This window comes from Aplidium turbinatum, chromosome 4, assembly GCF_918807975.1.
Source record: "Aplidium turbinatum chromosome 4, kaAplTurb1.1, whole genome shotgun sequence".
NCBI lineage: Eukaryota > Metazoa > Chordata > Ascidiacea > Aplousobranchia > Polyclinidae > Aplidium > Aplidium turbinatum.
In genome coordinates, this window is record NC_137475.1 from 23,936,510 (window position 1) to 23,953,778 (window position 17,269).

Sequence of the window (17,269 nt, forward strand, 5' to 3'; positions counted from 1 at the left end):
TATTATAAAATTGCACAACCAAGATATAGTGTGAAACCTGCAAAGTAAGCCCAAAACGAGAAGTGCCAATTAACAAAAGCAGTCGGATGAATACTAAGCAAAAGAGAAGACCTGAGGGAAACGAAAACAAAGTACATCGTTTCAATGCAAATAAACTAAAATACATAACAGTTACTGTAAACACCGCTATCAGTTATCGCTAGACCAAAGGTTCTTGGCTTCATTAAAATGCCCAAACTCAAACATAAAAAAAACTGCTGAGGACATGTCATATACCATTACAAAGCCTCTATAGGGGTGAAGGAGAGAAAAAGGTTGAGAACCCCTGTTTTGAAAATGCAAAAAAACGTTTGCAGGCAAAAGCCAAAGATGAGGTCAATCAGCTACCATAACAAAGCGAGCTAAAGTCGACTTCGTTAGTTGAAAAATAATTTTTGAGATAGGGAAGAGATGTTTTGGTTGTTAATTTCAATGAACTACTGCGTAAATATCATCAGCTTTATACAAATTGTAAGAAAACGAAAGCATGGCATGTAGGCTACCTGCTAATATAAATACTCGTGCAAACATTTCTGCATAGTCATGCGCACAAATCGTAGTGACAACGTTATTTATGTAAATTGAACTCCTTATCATCTTGTGCTGGAAATCAGTAGCGCGTCTGGCAACACTACTATTTTTGCATCATGTAATTTATTTTTGTTGTCTCAGCTATATTTTGTAATACCAACCATTGCAGCGAAAAAAATGTCCCACAACCAGTATGGGCTCTAATCTCATCCATGAAAGATCACATCGGGGTTGATACATACGACGATGATATTGGTATAATGGTAATTGGTAATAGTTTGTGCAGTGCACACAAAATCGTTGCTGTCATGCTAAGGATATTTACAGCTTGCACTCTTAAATTTAGTGTTTATTATCTTGAAGTGGCTACAAGTCATCCTCCAACAGATGCAAGGCCGAACCCATCCATCAAGCGAACAACATCGAAGAGTTGAGTGCGGAACTAGAGAAAGCAAAGGTGATAGGCCAAGAGCAGAAGGAGACACAGAAGGTACGAAACGTCATTACAAAGTTACGTAAACACTTACACATGAGCTCCACATTTCATTATGCAACTGTTTTTTTTTTCACTCGGTAGAGCAGTATACATTACATACGATGTAAGGTATATCGTGCATAGTTTTGTTTCTAAGTTTAGAGAAATTACTCCCTAACATTGACGTAGATGAAATATTTACGTGGTAAATCAACTTCATTTTACAGTTTTTAAATCGTTATGCCATGTGCAATATTGCATTTCACAAAGATATTTTGCATCTAAAAATGTAATTACAAAATTGTTAATCTTTTGGTGACCACAGATTATACTTTTTTTTGGAAATGGCGGAAGTAACTTTTAATGTTTCGTTTAACATTTTGTGATCACTTAGACCAGCATACAATAATATGGTCACTGGTCAGTGGTCACTGTAAAAAGTAAAAAAAAATTAAAGAAGAGATAGGTCTACTTGGTGATCAGTCTAATTCAACATCATACTTTTGTAGCATTTTCGCAATATTTGGAGTGACGTCTCATTGTGGGCCAAGCTTAGAGCTCACATGAGTACTCTGCGTAGTTTTAGAGGTCATTCATTCTGTCACAGCGTGTGAGTTTGCTCTATCCGTGGATTTTGAACCGAAACAACTAACCCATTAATAACCTTTTGTTTTCACAATGATGAAGTGATTTTTTCAATTATCTTCATTTACTCTACTTGTTGCCAGAAACAGAAGAAATCTAGGAAGCTGTATGTTGAGATTGAAATACTTCAGCATAGAATTAATTATTAAGACATTTTATCAGGCTAAAATATCAGAGGAGTTGTCTTGTGCGGGCGCCCGGTGCCGCGGGGAGCGCCATGAAGACATCATATTGCGACAGTGCGAAGCTCTGGCGGAACTACGGGCGAGAGTAAAGGCCTTGGAACAAATCCAACCTCCGCGTAAGCACCTGCAATTTATGATGTCAACCTTCTTCATTTTAAGCTTGCGTGACCACATACATTTTTACATGTGATAGTACTGTATAGTGTATATCATTCATTAAACATTTTGCGTCTTTTTTACAGTCAGTAAACATATGGATTTTTTGAAATAATATCTAACGTCACACTGATGTAGAAAAATAACAACCTGTGAAATTTTTGATACATCACCTTCTCATGATTTCTTGCGCCTCCTTTTGGCATGCGTTAGTTGCAGTAATTCTTTCACTCCAACGAAACGTTTTGTTTTCAGCAGTTTTGCGTTGCTCGACTCTTAAATTGAGAAAGTGATTCAACTTCTCCTTTATTTATCACCTGTGTTTCTTTTTTACTCTTAACGAATCACAAAACTTAAGAAAGCTTTATTCAAGTCTACGTCATTGGAATTATATCCCAAATCGGCATTATTACGTAACTTCGTCTCAACCAACAACATTTAAACTGTATGCTTATGCCGATGATCTGGCTATAGTGCACAACGCTTCGGAATGGTCCCCACGGCAAAGGAATCTAACCCAAGATATAGCTAAGATGACAGACTACCTCTACAAGTGAATACTCAAGCTCAGCAGAACTAAAACCGTGCCGACTGCTTTACATCCGAATAATAGGGAAGCAAAGCGTGTTAATTTTGTTGCAGTGAAACAAGTTGACAGATTTAAATATCTTCCGGAAGCCTTCAACAAGCTTCCACCACGGCCTACTAGAACACGGCCAAATATGTTGCTATTTGGGTAAATTTCTAAGAGTCTTAATTGTTACAATCATAGCCATGACAAACCTGTCATTTTCCCACTTGCAGAAGTATGTGGTTAGCGCGTTGGGCTCGCAGTCGAGAGCCTGCATGTTCGACTCCAGCCACCCGCACTTGCTGTTGTTTCTCTGGGCAAGAAACTTTACGATAATTGCCTCTACCTAGTGATCGATTTCGAGTAATGGGTAGTACCAAATTTAAGTCATAAGTAGAGTAAACAACCGGAAACAGACATTGCTGTCGGCTGCAGCGTGGGTCAGGTGTACGTCGGAAGGCGTAAACCGATGCATAGCGCTCAAGTCCGCTTTCCCGCAATGCAGGATAAAGATAAACAAACAAACAAAATGTAAAATAAGAAATATTTGCATCTAGACATATATTTGGCTTATTTTGACGGAGATTAGATATGTACGTTAAGCACAACTTATGCAATAATAATGTAAAATATGTAAGACTTTCCAACTGCATCCTGGAGGTAGTCTCATAATACAGTCGTTAGGTTTTTTGTATAGCATGGTCTTTCGCCAAAAGACATATTTTACTTGCAAAATTAAACTTGGCGAAAAGCAATACAAACTAAAATTTAAATTGGCACATCTAATGAACAGCTTACAACATAGAATTCACAAAAAATCCTTGACATTTTAAATGGAACATGCAATTGCACCAAACGATTCTACCTCCAGGGTGCAGTTGGAAAGTTTTACATATTACATTATTATTGTGTAAACTGTGCTCAACGTACATACCTAATCTCCGGTTAAACAAGCCAAACATATGTCTAGATGCAAATATTGCTTATTTTACTTACTTCTGGAAATGGGAAGATGTCAGGTTTGTCATAGTTATGATTGTAACAATTCAGACTCTTAGAAATATCCTCAAATAGCAACATATTTGGCCGTGTTCTAGTAGGTCGTGCTTCCACTCTTGAGAGCAGAAATTGGTGTTGCTTGAATCGAACCTGCTACGGAGTCGAGAGAAATAAAGCAATCTTTCTTTTATAGAAGACTCCCGAGCTAATGTGTGATTGTGGCTTAGACAATTAGACGATGAAGCATATCCTCACAAAATACCCTCTTAGTCCTTCCTGTGACGACAATGACCTAAAAAACATTACAGACAGTGCTCTTATCTGGCTCTGACACTGACGTAGCAAGCTACGAATGAATAGCAATAATGACACTGAAAAAAAGAGAATCGATATTGCAAAAGACACTTTCCGTAAAATGAGCTCAATCTTCAAGAATAAACAACATTAGCCCAGTCTTCAAGAACATGGCAATGAAAACTAAAATTAAAGTTTTAAAATCATATGTGGGATCAGATTTAACCTACGGATGCGAATGCAGGACAATAAGCAACAAAATGATAAAAAAAAAAACAGGCTGCTGAGATGTCGTTTATCAAAAGAAAATTGAGGATTTCTTGACGTGAAAAGAAAAGTGATAGACTAACGAAATTCTAGAATTGACTAAAATAGAAAGTAGATTAATAATAACAGTTAAAAAGCGTCACATGCAATTTATAAGTCATATTCACAGACATGGAAATATGGAAAAATTAACCCTATTTAGTATGATACATGGCCACCTTGAGATGCGGCCTGATTTGTCACATTTTGCAGATTTTGATTACAGCTCCTGCTGGTGTTTGACTGAAATTTTCTGAGATGTTTTTACTGTCTCCTAATGATATAAAAGCTTTTTGTTGCCTTGGGGAAGCAGTAGCAAATGAGAAAAAGTAAGATGAAAAACGCTGAATCAGACTATTATTGAAAAATTAACAGTCTGACTAAAATCTACGAAATCAAAACTTCTTTGTTTTTCAACATCTGAGGATGTTAAAACCTATTGTGTCATTTGGGGAAAACAGTAAAGAAAGCGTAAAAATATAATTTTTAGAAAAATTTATTTAAACATTTGCCCAAAGTTAGCAAAATCTGGAAATTTCTGCAAAATGTGACAAATCAGGCCGTATCTTTAGGTGGCCATGTATGATACAAGGAAAAAGAAGTAGAGATTGACAAAGATTAACTTATTTAAACAGAGTCAATCAATGGGCCACAAACACAACAGTTAAAACTAAACATTTTATGCGAATGTAAAATGACAGAGATGTTTGGAAGACCATGATCGTCAACGTTTGTACAGTAGAATTCGCCTATAGTGACTTTGGCTATAGTGACACTTTGCCTATAGTGACACATGTTGCAAAGTCCCGTTTGCATACGCAACAGTTGAGTAGAATTCGGCTATAGTGACACTTCGGTTATGGTGACACTTTTTTCGCGGTCCCTTCAGGTGTCACTATAGGCGAATTCTACTGTATCAGATCAGGCACATATTCATGTAAAAATCATGTAAAAAAATCCGTTTATTAATAGGGCAAAAGTGTGGCTATACTTTGAGTGCAGCCCACCCACTGTAGAATAAGGGATTAAGTTTGCTGGTGGAGTGGTAACAATGATCACCCTTTCGTATTACTAGGGAGATCTTGTGAAACAAATACTTTATTGTATTACAGTGCCCAGCCAACAGCAAGCACTTCAACAGGTTATTTTGTTGAAGAAAGAACTTGCTGAGATCCGCGCACGTCAAGCGATAGGCGAAGACGAGAATTTCCAGGCACAGATGTTTCTCGATAACCAGGCATGTGATATCTCAAAATTCCCATTTTCCAATGAAATTCTTTTTTACCAAAAAACATCACTTAAACGTTGTTGTGGTGCATTAAAACTGCTGTCATCACCATAGTTTCAGCTCTGTTTTGTTTTTTAGTTCCTTGTCTACCAGGTCATCATTGAACGTGTTTTTTCTTTGTTCACATATTTTTTGCGTTTTGTGTCAAAGTACAGCAACCTATTCCTTGAATCGCGTTGGACTAACAATGAGGGTTGTGAAAAGTTTTTCGTCGGGCCAAGCATAACACTGGCCAACAAACGAATTTTGGTCAAAGGAACGACATGTGAGAACTGACGCAAACTGTCATGCAAACTGATGCCCATAAAATCGCGCATTCTCTTGCTTTTCAGAACTTGCTATTCCATCGTTTGGCTGTGATGCCGTACAATTACTATAGCTCCCATTATACATTCTACGGGGTCATCAATAATAATTAACGTTACAACTTCAAACAACTGTATTTAACAAATGGTAGACAATTTTTGAGTAATAAACATATAATATTATTGTCAAATAAATAAATATTTAGGAAAAACAAGTTGTACTCAATGTGTCCACCATTTGCATCGATAACAAGTCGGGAACGATTTGAATAGGACTTGCAAGAGTCATGAATAACTCTGAGATATTTCGGTCCATTCTTTTTTTTTTATTAGCCTTCAGCGCTTCCAAACTTTGGTGGTATTTAGACGAAACCTTGCTCTCCAGGTAAGAACAGATACCAAAGTCTAGGGGGTTCAGGTCTGGGGATGAAGGAGACCATTCTTCCTTGGAAAATGAAGAACGGCACATTGGCTGAAAGCCAGTTTTGCGTTCTCTTAGTTCCATGTGAAGGGGAAGAACCTTGTTGGAATGACCAATTACGTTTTTTGAAGTGTTTCTTTGCCCAAGGTAACAATGCACCCTCAAGAATATCATTTCGGTAGTTTTCTTGGTCCACAAAAGTTAATGGACTCCTTCCTGATTCGTTGACTGCGGCCCACACCATCATTGATGCCGCCCCTTGTCTCCGAGTGACTACTCGCGGTTCCACGTCACCATCTCTTGACCAAACACGACCATTCTGACTGTTAAAATGATGCTGGACATCAAATTTATTCTCATCGCTGAACACAAGGTTTGGCAGCGTGCCTCCTTCAATGCGTGAGAGCAGAATTCTGGCTCTGGAGAGACGTTTCTCAATGGCATTGGCATTTAGCAACTGTTTCTTCATGTGTTTGAATGGGCTCATCTTCAAATCCTTCTTGAGAACTGTGAACATGGTTCCATAGCCCGATTTCGCCTCCTTTGCCAGTTTTTGAATGGATCTCTGGGATTTCTTCGCACCTTTTCTCTGGTTGCTTTTATCAATTTTGAAGTTCCGGCGCTTCGAGGGCGACCTTGGCCATGTCGATTTTTGACATTTCTAGTTTCTTTGTGTCTTTGAGAGTTTTCCAGGCTTTCTGTTAATTTTAGGTCCTTGCAAATATCACTCCTTGACATGCCCGATTTGGAGAGTTCTACAATAGCTATTCTTTTATCAAAACTTTCCATCATGGCCTATAAAATTTAGGCCTAAAGAATATAAAATCGAAAAATGTTCAATTTATTAGCATTTAACGCTAAATATTGATGTTAAATACAGTTGTTTAAAGTTGTAACGTTAATTTAATTATTATTGATGACCCTGTATTTAATTACGTTTGAGTAACTCTATATGAAGGGAGTTTTCATAACCTCGTAAGTTCGCCTAAATTCATCAACAGTGTCACGATCAATGTGCAATAGGGTGGGCCGTCAATGCACTTTTTTTGTCAAATCACTTAGCAACTCGGCTCAGATAGGAGGCTTAGGTCACAAACAATTAATCTAAAAATTTTTTTTAGATCGGGCGGCGGGAAGACGCCGCACAAAAAATCAATATCACCTAAATGCAATAAAAAACTTTTTTTTTTCCAAAAAAAAAAAAAAAGTGCGGTAATTAAAAAAGTAAAAAATACACAAAACGACGTAAACACAGTCAAAAACAATCACAGAACGTAATCTTTCTTTGACTCAAAACGTGAACGCTGTGAGCGAGCAGCAGTTCGCGTCAGAATGAGTTCATGTCTGCGGTCATGGCCGATGACTTCATCGCTCACTTCGGTGACGAGTTTGATTGCGCGCTCAACTGCTTGTGTGCAGCACGGAAAACTGTCAATCGATGTAGGAAAATCGGTCTCGACGAAAAGCTCTGTGAGCTGTTGGATGCTGAAATCACGTAAAATTGGTGGCTCAGTGAGCTTCTGCTCGCTCCACCGGAGCAACGAGTTTGTTGTCAAGTCTGTGTACTCAAAGTTTATTTTGGGAATTTCGAAACGACGTATCCCACCCGTGTAATCGTCCCTTGCTTTCTGGATCCGATGAACTGCGAGCTTACGCATTGGCTTAGACTCGTCATGCAGAAGAGCCAACACTACATTCTCCGGATGCGCAGCGAAGGCGTTTGTCTGTAGGCAACTGTCGACGACTTTTTTTAATTGGCCTGTCAGATAGCGAGTCAGCTTAACCAACCGAAGGAAAGACCGAGCAGCGAAGTGAATCTTATTGTTTCGCTTGATAGTAAACCACATGGGAGCGTAAACTTTAACGATGTACTTCGTCATTTCTATCAGCGCCTCTGTTGGTTCTGGCTCCGAGATATAAAGTCGGCATATCCTTGAAGCGAGAGTAAGCCATCGTGCATGACCCTGTTTTCCTGGATCACGGAATCGAATGCTTTCTGGAGGCAGACTTCCCTCGATGACCAACACGATATCGAGCAGATACTTTTGATCGCCGCTAATATCCATCACCTCATCGACTTCTGTCAGGTTGGATTTTATCTTCTCGAACTCGACGACTGCAAATTCTCCCATTTTGTACTTATCATTAGCGACGACACGGCCGATAAATCCTTTGAAGGTTTGCGGTCCTGATGATTTCCCGTCCAACTCGCCGAAGAGATGCCGAAGCGGGAGTTCGTTGAGGTGAAACTGGCAAATCGACCATTGTACCGCACTCCCGATATGTTGCTCAATGCTGGTGATGGCTCCTGTGTGCTTACCTGTATTGACGGCAGTTCCGTCGCAGCCAACGACCTGAATGCCTTTCACGTCAATTCCCTTGACTTCAAGAGCAGCCAACATCGTTTTGGCAATGTTGTTTCCAGTTGAACGCCCTTGAATGGAAACGTGGTCGATATATTCACCTCCTGGGTATTTCAGCATCACGTAGTGGTCTTCGATTGATTTTTGACGATAGCCAGTTATGCCATTCAATGTAAGGGCTTTATCCTTTCTGCCGTCAAAGTAAAGGCCTTCAACTATTGTGCCGAGCGAAATTGAAGCAAAGTGATTCATCTCTAAACGAAGCCGTTTTCGTGCACGAACGAGCTTGTTTTTATCCACTACCATCATCCGATTGAAATCATCTTTTGTGTCCAGTAATGTTGCGGTGGCGAGGGCAGCTGCTGCTCTACTCGAAATTCCATACCTTTCCGCCTCACGCGCAACTGTACGAAGATCGAAAGTACATCGCTCCTGCTCTTCTTCGATTTCTTCTCTGCCGATCGAGCACTCTGAAGGGAAGCGCCTTCTAGGAGTTTCTTCTGTATTGTCGTCATCCGAGTCTTGAGTACATTCTTCGCGTTCTTCCCGCTCTTTTTCTCGCTTCTCTCTCAAAAGCAATTGCTCCTTCCGCTCGTCCCTCTTCTTCTCAGATTTTTCCGCCTTCCAATCGACGTTTCCAATGAAACCAATGCGTGCTCCGCGTTGGTCTTTAACAAAATCAACCTCGCGTGAATGCAGCGATTTGTCGTCAACGACGTCGAAAAGAGTGTCGAGGCAAAGACTGGCCTTCATTGAAGCTTTCCATTCAGCCGTCTTTCTCGCCGTGGGGATTTTATTCTTCATCTTAACCATGGCCCATTGCTTCAGAATCTTCTTGATCACTCCCTCACGCGTAATGATCGCCACTGTGGCGAAATTGTAGAATATGTAGATGCTTGTTATCTTAGTCGCCACTGCTTCCGCCATTTCGCGCAGCCCCATTTCCTTCTTGCAATCTCCGGTGTCCTTCTTCTTCATGATTTTGTATTGTTCTTTCACTTGGGCGCAATATCGGAGAATGTCACCACTGGTGGGAAGAACCAGTTCATTCATTTCTTTGGCAAAGCCGAACACCGGATCAGCAGATCGAGTATATGCGGCCATGTTATAACTATTGCAGACCAATTAACTGCAATTAATTGGTAAACTGCCACCGGTAGCCTACTGATTACTTGTATTCAATCAATCAATGTAAAATTCGACGTAGGCTACCGCCACCACTACGAATTACTGTACTGAATACCTGTAATAAATTGCGAATTTTGTTTTAAATTTCCCTCCACTATTGTGAATAAACTTTTCACTGAAACAGAACCCAATTATACTTGCTTCAGTCAGTAGGCCAATACCCTACCTGTTTGCCTTCTCTGAGCACTAATATATACCTGATACCTGAGTACTGTGAGTAGTCCATATTACCTTGCCTTCACTTTTATATCTACCTTACCTGCAATGCTCATACCATGCCTTCACCTTTTATATAGGCTACCAAGTAGCCTACTTACTTGCATACCCTGCCATCACCTTTTATGTAGGCTACCAAGTACTTAGGCTACCGTACTTGTATACGCCTTCATCATCTTAGGCTATCGTACTTGTATACGCCTTCATCATCACCAAGTAGCCTACTTACTTGAATACCAAACCTTCACCTTTTATATAGGCTACCAAGAAGCCTACTTACTTGTATACCCTGCCATCACCTTTTATATAGGCTACCAAGTACTTAGGCTACTTGTATACCCTGCCTTCACCATTTATATAGGCTACCAAGTAGCCTACTTGCATGTTTAACTGTATGATGATTGATGAATCAACCATGTTTGATGGGTGTGCGGCACACAAACTCTGAATATACGCCACTGCAATATCTAGGGTTGCCATCGACATGAACCCCAAAATAAGGACAACAGAAAAATTAAATTTTCATACAAAGTAAAACAAACGTTTTTGAACAAACCTCAGCATTTATACGAGCCATTATATATCACATGCCATATTGTTTGCCAGAAACAATGTGTTCCAGCAACTCATTGTTCGTAAAAAAATACTTTGTGCATCTCAAGACAACTCAGGTCTAGGTTTACTTTTACTGTAGTAGGGATTTGGCTGTCATTCCACTAAGTTTATTCACTAATTGTTGAAAATAAGACAAAATAAGGACTCAAGTCAAAAAGAAGGACATTTCCTAGCAATAAGGACAGTAATATTTTCTAAGATAGAGTTCTTCAAAATAAGGACAAATCTTAGAAATAAGGACGTTATGGCAACCCTGTCAATATCCCTGGAATGGGGTGATTTACCGATTAGGTCCCAGTTGTGCGCCGTCTTCCTGGCGTTCAATTAAAAAATGGTTTTCGATTTCGCCATTTACTCGACAAACCTCCTAAGAAACTCGAGTTGCTAAGCGATCTGTTTCCGACGGCCCACCCTAATGTGCAAGGCCTCGCGTCGGGCTGCTTTGCGTCTTGACAGAATGTGCTGTTTTCATTATGGAATTTTGAGCGATGTGTTATTATCGGGTATTGACCTGAAGTAACCTTTGAATGAGAAATCTGTATTATGTAACGCATTTCCAGAATCGTCTGTAAGCATGCAAATCTGGAATGTTCTGTTGTTTTTCATAATTTCTGAGCGTCGTATGTCATGACGTCATAAGGATGTTTACTAGTAGATGTCCGATTGCGAAATATTTATTATGTAAGAATCTTCTACTCCTACGTGACATTCTTTAAACTTCTTTAAGCTTCTGCTTGTTTACATTAATGCAACTTGACAGAACAATGTGACATTACGTAACCTTCTCGAAGTTACTAGACCGAAACAACCTTCTATAAATAGTGGTGTAATTTGTGTAATCATTTTATTATTATGGGAGTTGTATTATGACGAGTTGATTATGAGAGTTGTGTTATGAGTTGTGGATTGGTAGTTGGTGCCGAAATTATTGTTGATTGAGAGTTGAAGAAATCGAATACAAGTAGATGAGAATTGGTGCTGATATAAATTGTGTTCGAAATTAGAGTTATTTGAGAAGCCGTTCGTTAAAGTCCTTCAAGAAGTTAGATTATCATTTCACTAGTGGAACCTTTCGACATTTAATTGACTGCTTTTCGGTTATAACCCATTAAAATACCTCATTGAACCTTTCCAAGTCTTTTTCCTGGTAAGAGATAGAAAGAAACCGTGACAAACAGTGTGGTGCTATATGATGTAAAACATCATCACTTCGTACGTTAAAAACTACACTGTTTCCCCATTAACAATGTAAAGAACTAATCTAGTATGTTTTTACATAAATGGCTATCAAGGCTGTGCTCTGTCCAGCCGGCCGTATGTTGTACGCTTCTGCACTGCTTGGAGCTTTAAAAGGCGCGACTCGGAACACCAACTTTGTTCGATAATAAGTAATGCATAACAATACTATGTGTTCTTGATTGCAATTATTCCTTTGTCACGTAACAGGTACAGGATAGCCAGCAGCAACTGCGGACAGCAACGATGCAGGCTTCAGTAGAGAGGACAACGCGAGAACAGGTTGACACGAGACTAGAAGCTTCCGAAAAATGCGTAAGATGGTTACCATGGAGACACTGTTTTAATTTTTTTTATATGGTGTGTGGTTTTAACTTTTTTGACGCAAAACTAACCAGTCACATTTTTCTGCTTGCAGTACATGGATATTGTGAATAGCCTGGCGTCCATCCTTAACATGAGCAACCTCCACGGATGCGCCACTTTGCAGAACCTTCCTCCAGATGAGAAGGAGCGAGTTGTAAATCAGCGTAGAGAGGATTTAGAGAAGGTTTGTAGCGTCGCCAAGTCGACTATGCAACAGCTGGATAGGAAGGAGCAACTCCTTCAGGGATACGAAAAGGATCTCGCTAAGCTACGGTGAGACTCGAATTATCAAGTTAAGTCCAATTTATAATATTTTTTGTGATAATTGTTCTTCAAAACAGGGCCGATTGGTCCACCGAGAATTCGGCAACTTTCCTGATCAGCCGCTTGACTTTGTATCAGTCAGAGGACTACTATCAGTCCTGTACGATAAGTGCTGATAATTTTTTGTGGGAGATAAGATCACTTTTAAGACCTTTGTGTTCTTTAAAAAGCTTGTTTTGTGAAATGTGGGCCGTTTTTGTTTCAATATTCCTGGAATGGTACATTTTTTCTACTTTTTCTTTGTCCTCAAGTGCTATTAGAAATAACTGAGTCTGAACCTTGCTGCTGTTTTAAATCATTATGCTGTATTCACCGCAGGGATGCCGAGAGTTTCGCTTCAATTAAGTCAAATAAAGTTGAAGCACTTTCAGACCAACTATTGGAGAAAGTTGAAGAAGTTAATCACCTGAGAGAGGCGCTGTCCCAAAATAACGATAAGTTGGAGATGGAGAAACGACTCAACAAATTAATCAAGCAACGCAAAGTAAACAATAGCTCGCTATTATAACTGCTTAGTTGCATCCATGTTGTTTTGTTAGATTTTTCTTGGAAAAAGTGTTATTTTTCTGTTACTTTTTTGTTTTTATCACATTATTTTAACTTATTTACTTATCTTATCATTTTACTTTTACATACAGACGAAATCGGTTAATCGAATCACCTATTTGCCAGACATTTTGATACGATTATACGATTGATTCGTTTAACCAATTTACTAAAAAACTGTTTATTGTGAATGGGCGTAATGTTGAGAAGATGTCTGTGCTGACTAGGCTGCAACGCACATTACCACTGATACTTCCTACAACTGTTTACAATTCTGGTTAAACTTTAAAGAATTTCCTAGTTCTGTGTTAACATACCACTACGCTGTATGTCCCAGCCAGCAAAACTGGTCTTTTTTACATTGATTTATTGTCTGCAGACGTTGAAACAATGTAAAAAAGATCAGCTTTGCTGACTGGGAGAACCATCAAAGCATTTTTCTGCAAACTGCAGCAATCGGACTGCAAATCGGCAATCTTTCATATCACCGATCTCTGTGACGTCACAACGCGAACTTTGAGTTGGAGATTTTGATTCAAGCGGGCTATTTTTAGCTCTGTACCAGCTGTGTAGTTTTGAGTACGGAAAAGGGCCTACGAAAATAGTGGTATGGTGGAAAAACACAGCTCACACTCATTGTTTGTTTTGAAATCGCAAAGGTTTTTTTTTCAAGTGTTTTGCCATTTCTGGTAGAATAATTAATTTGCAATGTTCTTCAACTGAACAATACTGCACAAATGAAATTACGCACTGCATTTCACAACAATAGGCTACTTTTTTTCAGCAGTTTAAAAAAAAATTCTCCACAGTTTTCTGGTTTAAACTTTTGGACATTCTTTTCAACACTTCCCTCTCAAGCCGAAATAATTTGTCCATGTCCTTTCCTTGCAAGACCAGTCGCCGACCGATGACATCAAAAGCATTTAAACTTCTTTATTGGGAAGTGTGATTATTCTGTTTTAATGAAGCCCAGCTGTGCGAAAATTGGTTCTTTGTAGTGCGATGTCTAGCACATAAGATTATGGCCTGGGATTACAGACACTTGTCTTTGTTTTGATCGCTTGCGTCTGTCTCACCTTTGCTTCATTTCGCCTTTGAACATTGCAGACAATTATGCGAAGCAAAAAAGAGACATTCTCTTTTCGCTAACGGGTACAATTATACGATTAAATGAATGAAGTAGGCAAACTAGAACCAAATCCTGATGCTTTTATCCGACTTATTCTTTTAAGCGGTATACGCTTAACCGATGTTTTTACTTAACATTAGATTGGATTTGGTTTGGGATTTCAGGTTTTGATTCAAATAAACGATTGATACGTTTAAGCAGTATACTATTAACCGATTTCGTCTGTATCACTTTACTTTATCATTTTAGGAAGAATTTAAATAGAAATGTCTATCTAATTTAAGCTACCTGGCAAGGGTCCACATTTGGTGGGTTACCATCGAGACACGATCCCCATACAAGTCTTTGATATCTTGCACGTTTGATAAGTTTGAAAGCTTCATCTATTGGTGGTGTAGGCTATTTTCTGGTTAAAAGCGTCTGTTTTAGGCTATCTGCGTGATAACAGAGACTCTCAGTCTTTTGTCGAGGTTAAGTTAGAGTGTTTCTGTCTAGGCTCTAAGTCTAGGGTATGATTTCCTACAATTAAAACAAGTCCGGTATATTGAAGTTAAGTGTATTTTACATTAATTAAGGGGTGTCCGACGTTTTCTTCGTAAACAGTTCTTCGTAAAACAATTTTTCGTAAGCAATTTTTCGTAAACAATTCGTAAAATTGATTCTTTGTAAAACAATTCTTCCCAAAGCATTTCTTCGTGCATGCAATTGAGATTTGATGTATACGAAGAAATGCTTTACGAAGATTTGTTTTACGGATTTCATTTCACCAACAACTGTTTACGAACAATTGTTTTACGAACAACTGTTTACGAACAACTGTTTACGAACAATTGTTTACGAACAATTGTTTTACGAACAACTGTTTACGAACAATTTGCCTATAACCAATTAAGGATACAAGCTCCTACTCGGGAAATTAAAAAATATTCATTCTGTCTACTCAATTTAGTTCATTGCGGCGGGTGAAAAGCGACATTCTCCCGTCGTGAGGTTTACCTTTTGATCAAGAGTCGTTCCTCTTCTGTTTTGAAAGTCTGTTTAAAAAATGGAAATTCTTTTGGTTTATATACGTTATGAGCACTTTTCAATTCCCCGCCTTATTTCATGATGTAGTGCTTTTTTAAACAGTAACATCACGGTGGGATGTATGAAAGCGGAGATGTTACACACTCAAGTCGCTTCTAAAATACGGAAGTGTGACCTAAATTCCGTGAGAGCAGAATTTAGGTTTTGAATTTGCACAGTTGTAAAGCGTTTTCAAATTGCGAAATGTTTCCCTTGGCTATAGATTAGAACGCTACTTCCTTTTGGAAATGCCAGTACAATGGTTTCTGAACTTGTTGCTGGTCTGCATTCTGTAACATAGTCATTACGATGGTTATCAGTCAAATCTATTATCTTCTCACACTAAAAATTCAACGGCCTCGTGTAGAGTATAGTCTGTCTTATCCTACTGTATCTTTAAATAGTGCTGTTGGAACAGGTGCAAGTTCATAGTAAAAAGAATCTTCCATCCGGATACGACCAGCAGACAAAAAATACATGACTCTTGAGAAAATTATATCTGTGTTGTATACTTCTGCTGTTTTGTTCTTTCTTTTAACAACTTTCTTTATTGACGATCGGAAGCCATCAGGCAATGATTTCAGGAATTAAGCTAATCATGTTTTTTACCAATCTCGACCGATTTGTTGACATTCACTTTAGTACCAGACAGATGACCTGTATACATGTTGCAAAAAGCACTTTCTAAGTGGTTTGAACAATCGAGAGAGTGAAGGCATGTTTCAATGAAGTTTTTGAGCTTCACCTTGTCTGTAAGATCCGCTTTTATCCTTCCTTTTTCTTCCTTGTGGATTATCATCGTACATTCTTGATTCTCTCTGACGGCATTCAAAGATGGATTGGAGTACTTTACTGCACGAGGTTTGACTTTTGGACCAGCTTTGTGGGGTTCTTGGCTTTTTTATCTTTCCGATGATTCCATTAGGACCTTTGTCGAACTTTATGTAAGAGGTTTTAGTTATCATGTCAGACTAAATACCATTCCATGTGTCCTCCATAGCGCAGAACCTGTTCTCTTTTCAAAACCTGGTCGAGAATATTGTTGGTGGCAACCTGAACATTGTCAGCAGATAGCACAACCCAAACCTTGCGTAATTGATATGTGCAGCATCAAAGAAATAAGAAATCATTTGTTGACATGCATAAAGATGTAGGGGAAATTTCCCTCCTCGTTCTGCTCGTACAAACAGTATCATAAGCAGAACTGGCCGTATCAAATTATTAATTCAATGCTCAGCAATTACACCTTTCTTTGCTAAAATTTCCATTTTTTCTCCAGATCTTCACAGGAATTTATATCATCTATAAAACTCTTAAGTAACTCCATGACTGCAAAACGTAGTGCGCGCATATTCAGAAGGTAATTTTTACCAGTCATCATTTTCGGTACAATTGCAATAGCAGATTGTAACCAAGGGCAAGAGCACTGCTTTACATTAGAACTCCAACGCATTCTCTGAAAATCATTAACCAGTGCATATCACCAAGTCTTGGAATCTTGTGGTTCCATCGTAAAGCGTTAGACCAGATAACATCTAAAGACACTTTGTAAAGTTGCTGATTCAGTGTAAAACTATAAATTCTTGCCCTGATTCAACAGTGATTCTTTCAAGCTATGCATCACAGTCAAAATTGCTAAGGGATCAGATGGTGTTTTATCGATGAGTGGTAAGAAAGTTACTTTGGATTTTGGTTTTAACGAGTTTCCGGATTCTCGAAGCTGCCTGCAATTATATCATTGAAGTCAGGGAATAACTCTGATGAATGATACTTTTTATTAAATGAAAGATCGTCACATCTACTTTTATTTAAACTCAAAGCTTGAAACAACATCTTCAGTGGAAGTGTTTGGTATTTTCAAAGTGATTCTGGCATAAGGTTTTGTTTTGCCCCTTGAAATACTTCATTTCAGTATCGTTCCGTTCAATGCATCACGTTCTCTTGTTTCAGTCTCGGAATGGCTGTCTTTGACGGTCCAGATTTAGGTGTTGGTTGGGCAACGATTG

General features: G+C 38.8%; 1 protein-coding gene across 4 annotated transcripts in view; it reads left to right on the plus strand.

The window, feature by feature from the left end:
* LOC145768233 (forkhead-associated domain-containing protein 1-like) overlaps nt 1–17,269 on the plus strand; it is a 78,224-nt gene that overhangs the window by 51,821 nt on the left and 9,134 nt on the right. For 2 of the 4 annotated variants that reach the window (XM_082579718.1, XM_082579719.1), the window contains exons 21-26: nt 934–1,060; nt 1,853–1,991; nt 5,314–5,438; nt 12,044–12,148; nt 12,252–12,472; nt 12,842–13,007. In XM_082579718.1, coding sequence (XP_082435844.1) covers nt 934–1,060; nt 1,853–1,991; nt 5,314–5,438; nt 12,044–12,148; nt 12,252–12,472; nt 12,842–13,007 — 883 coding nt within the window. Of the gene's footprint in view, nt 1–933; nt 1,061–1,852; nt 1,992–5,313; nt 5,439–12,043; nt 12,149–12,251; nt 12,473–12,841; nt 13,008–17,269 lie in introns of those variants that run through there. The other 2 variants (XM_082579720.1, XR_014288925.1) reach the window with 2 other exon arrangements.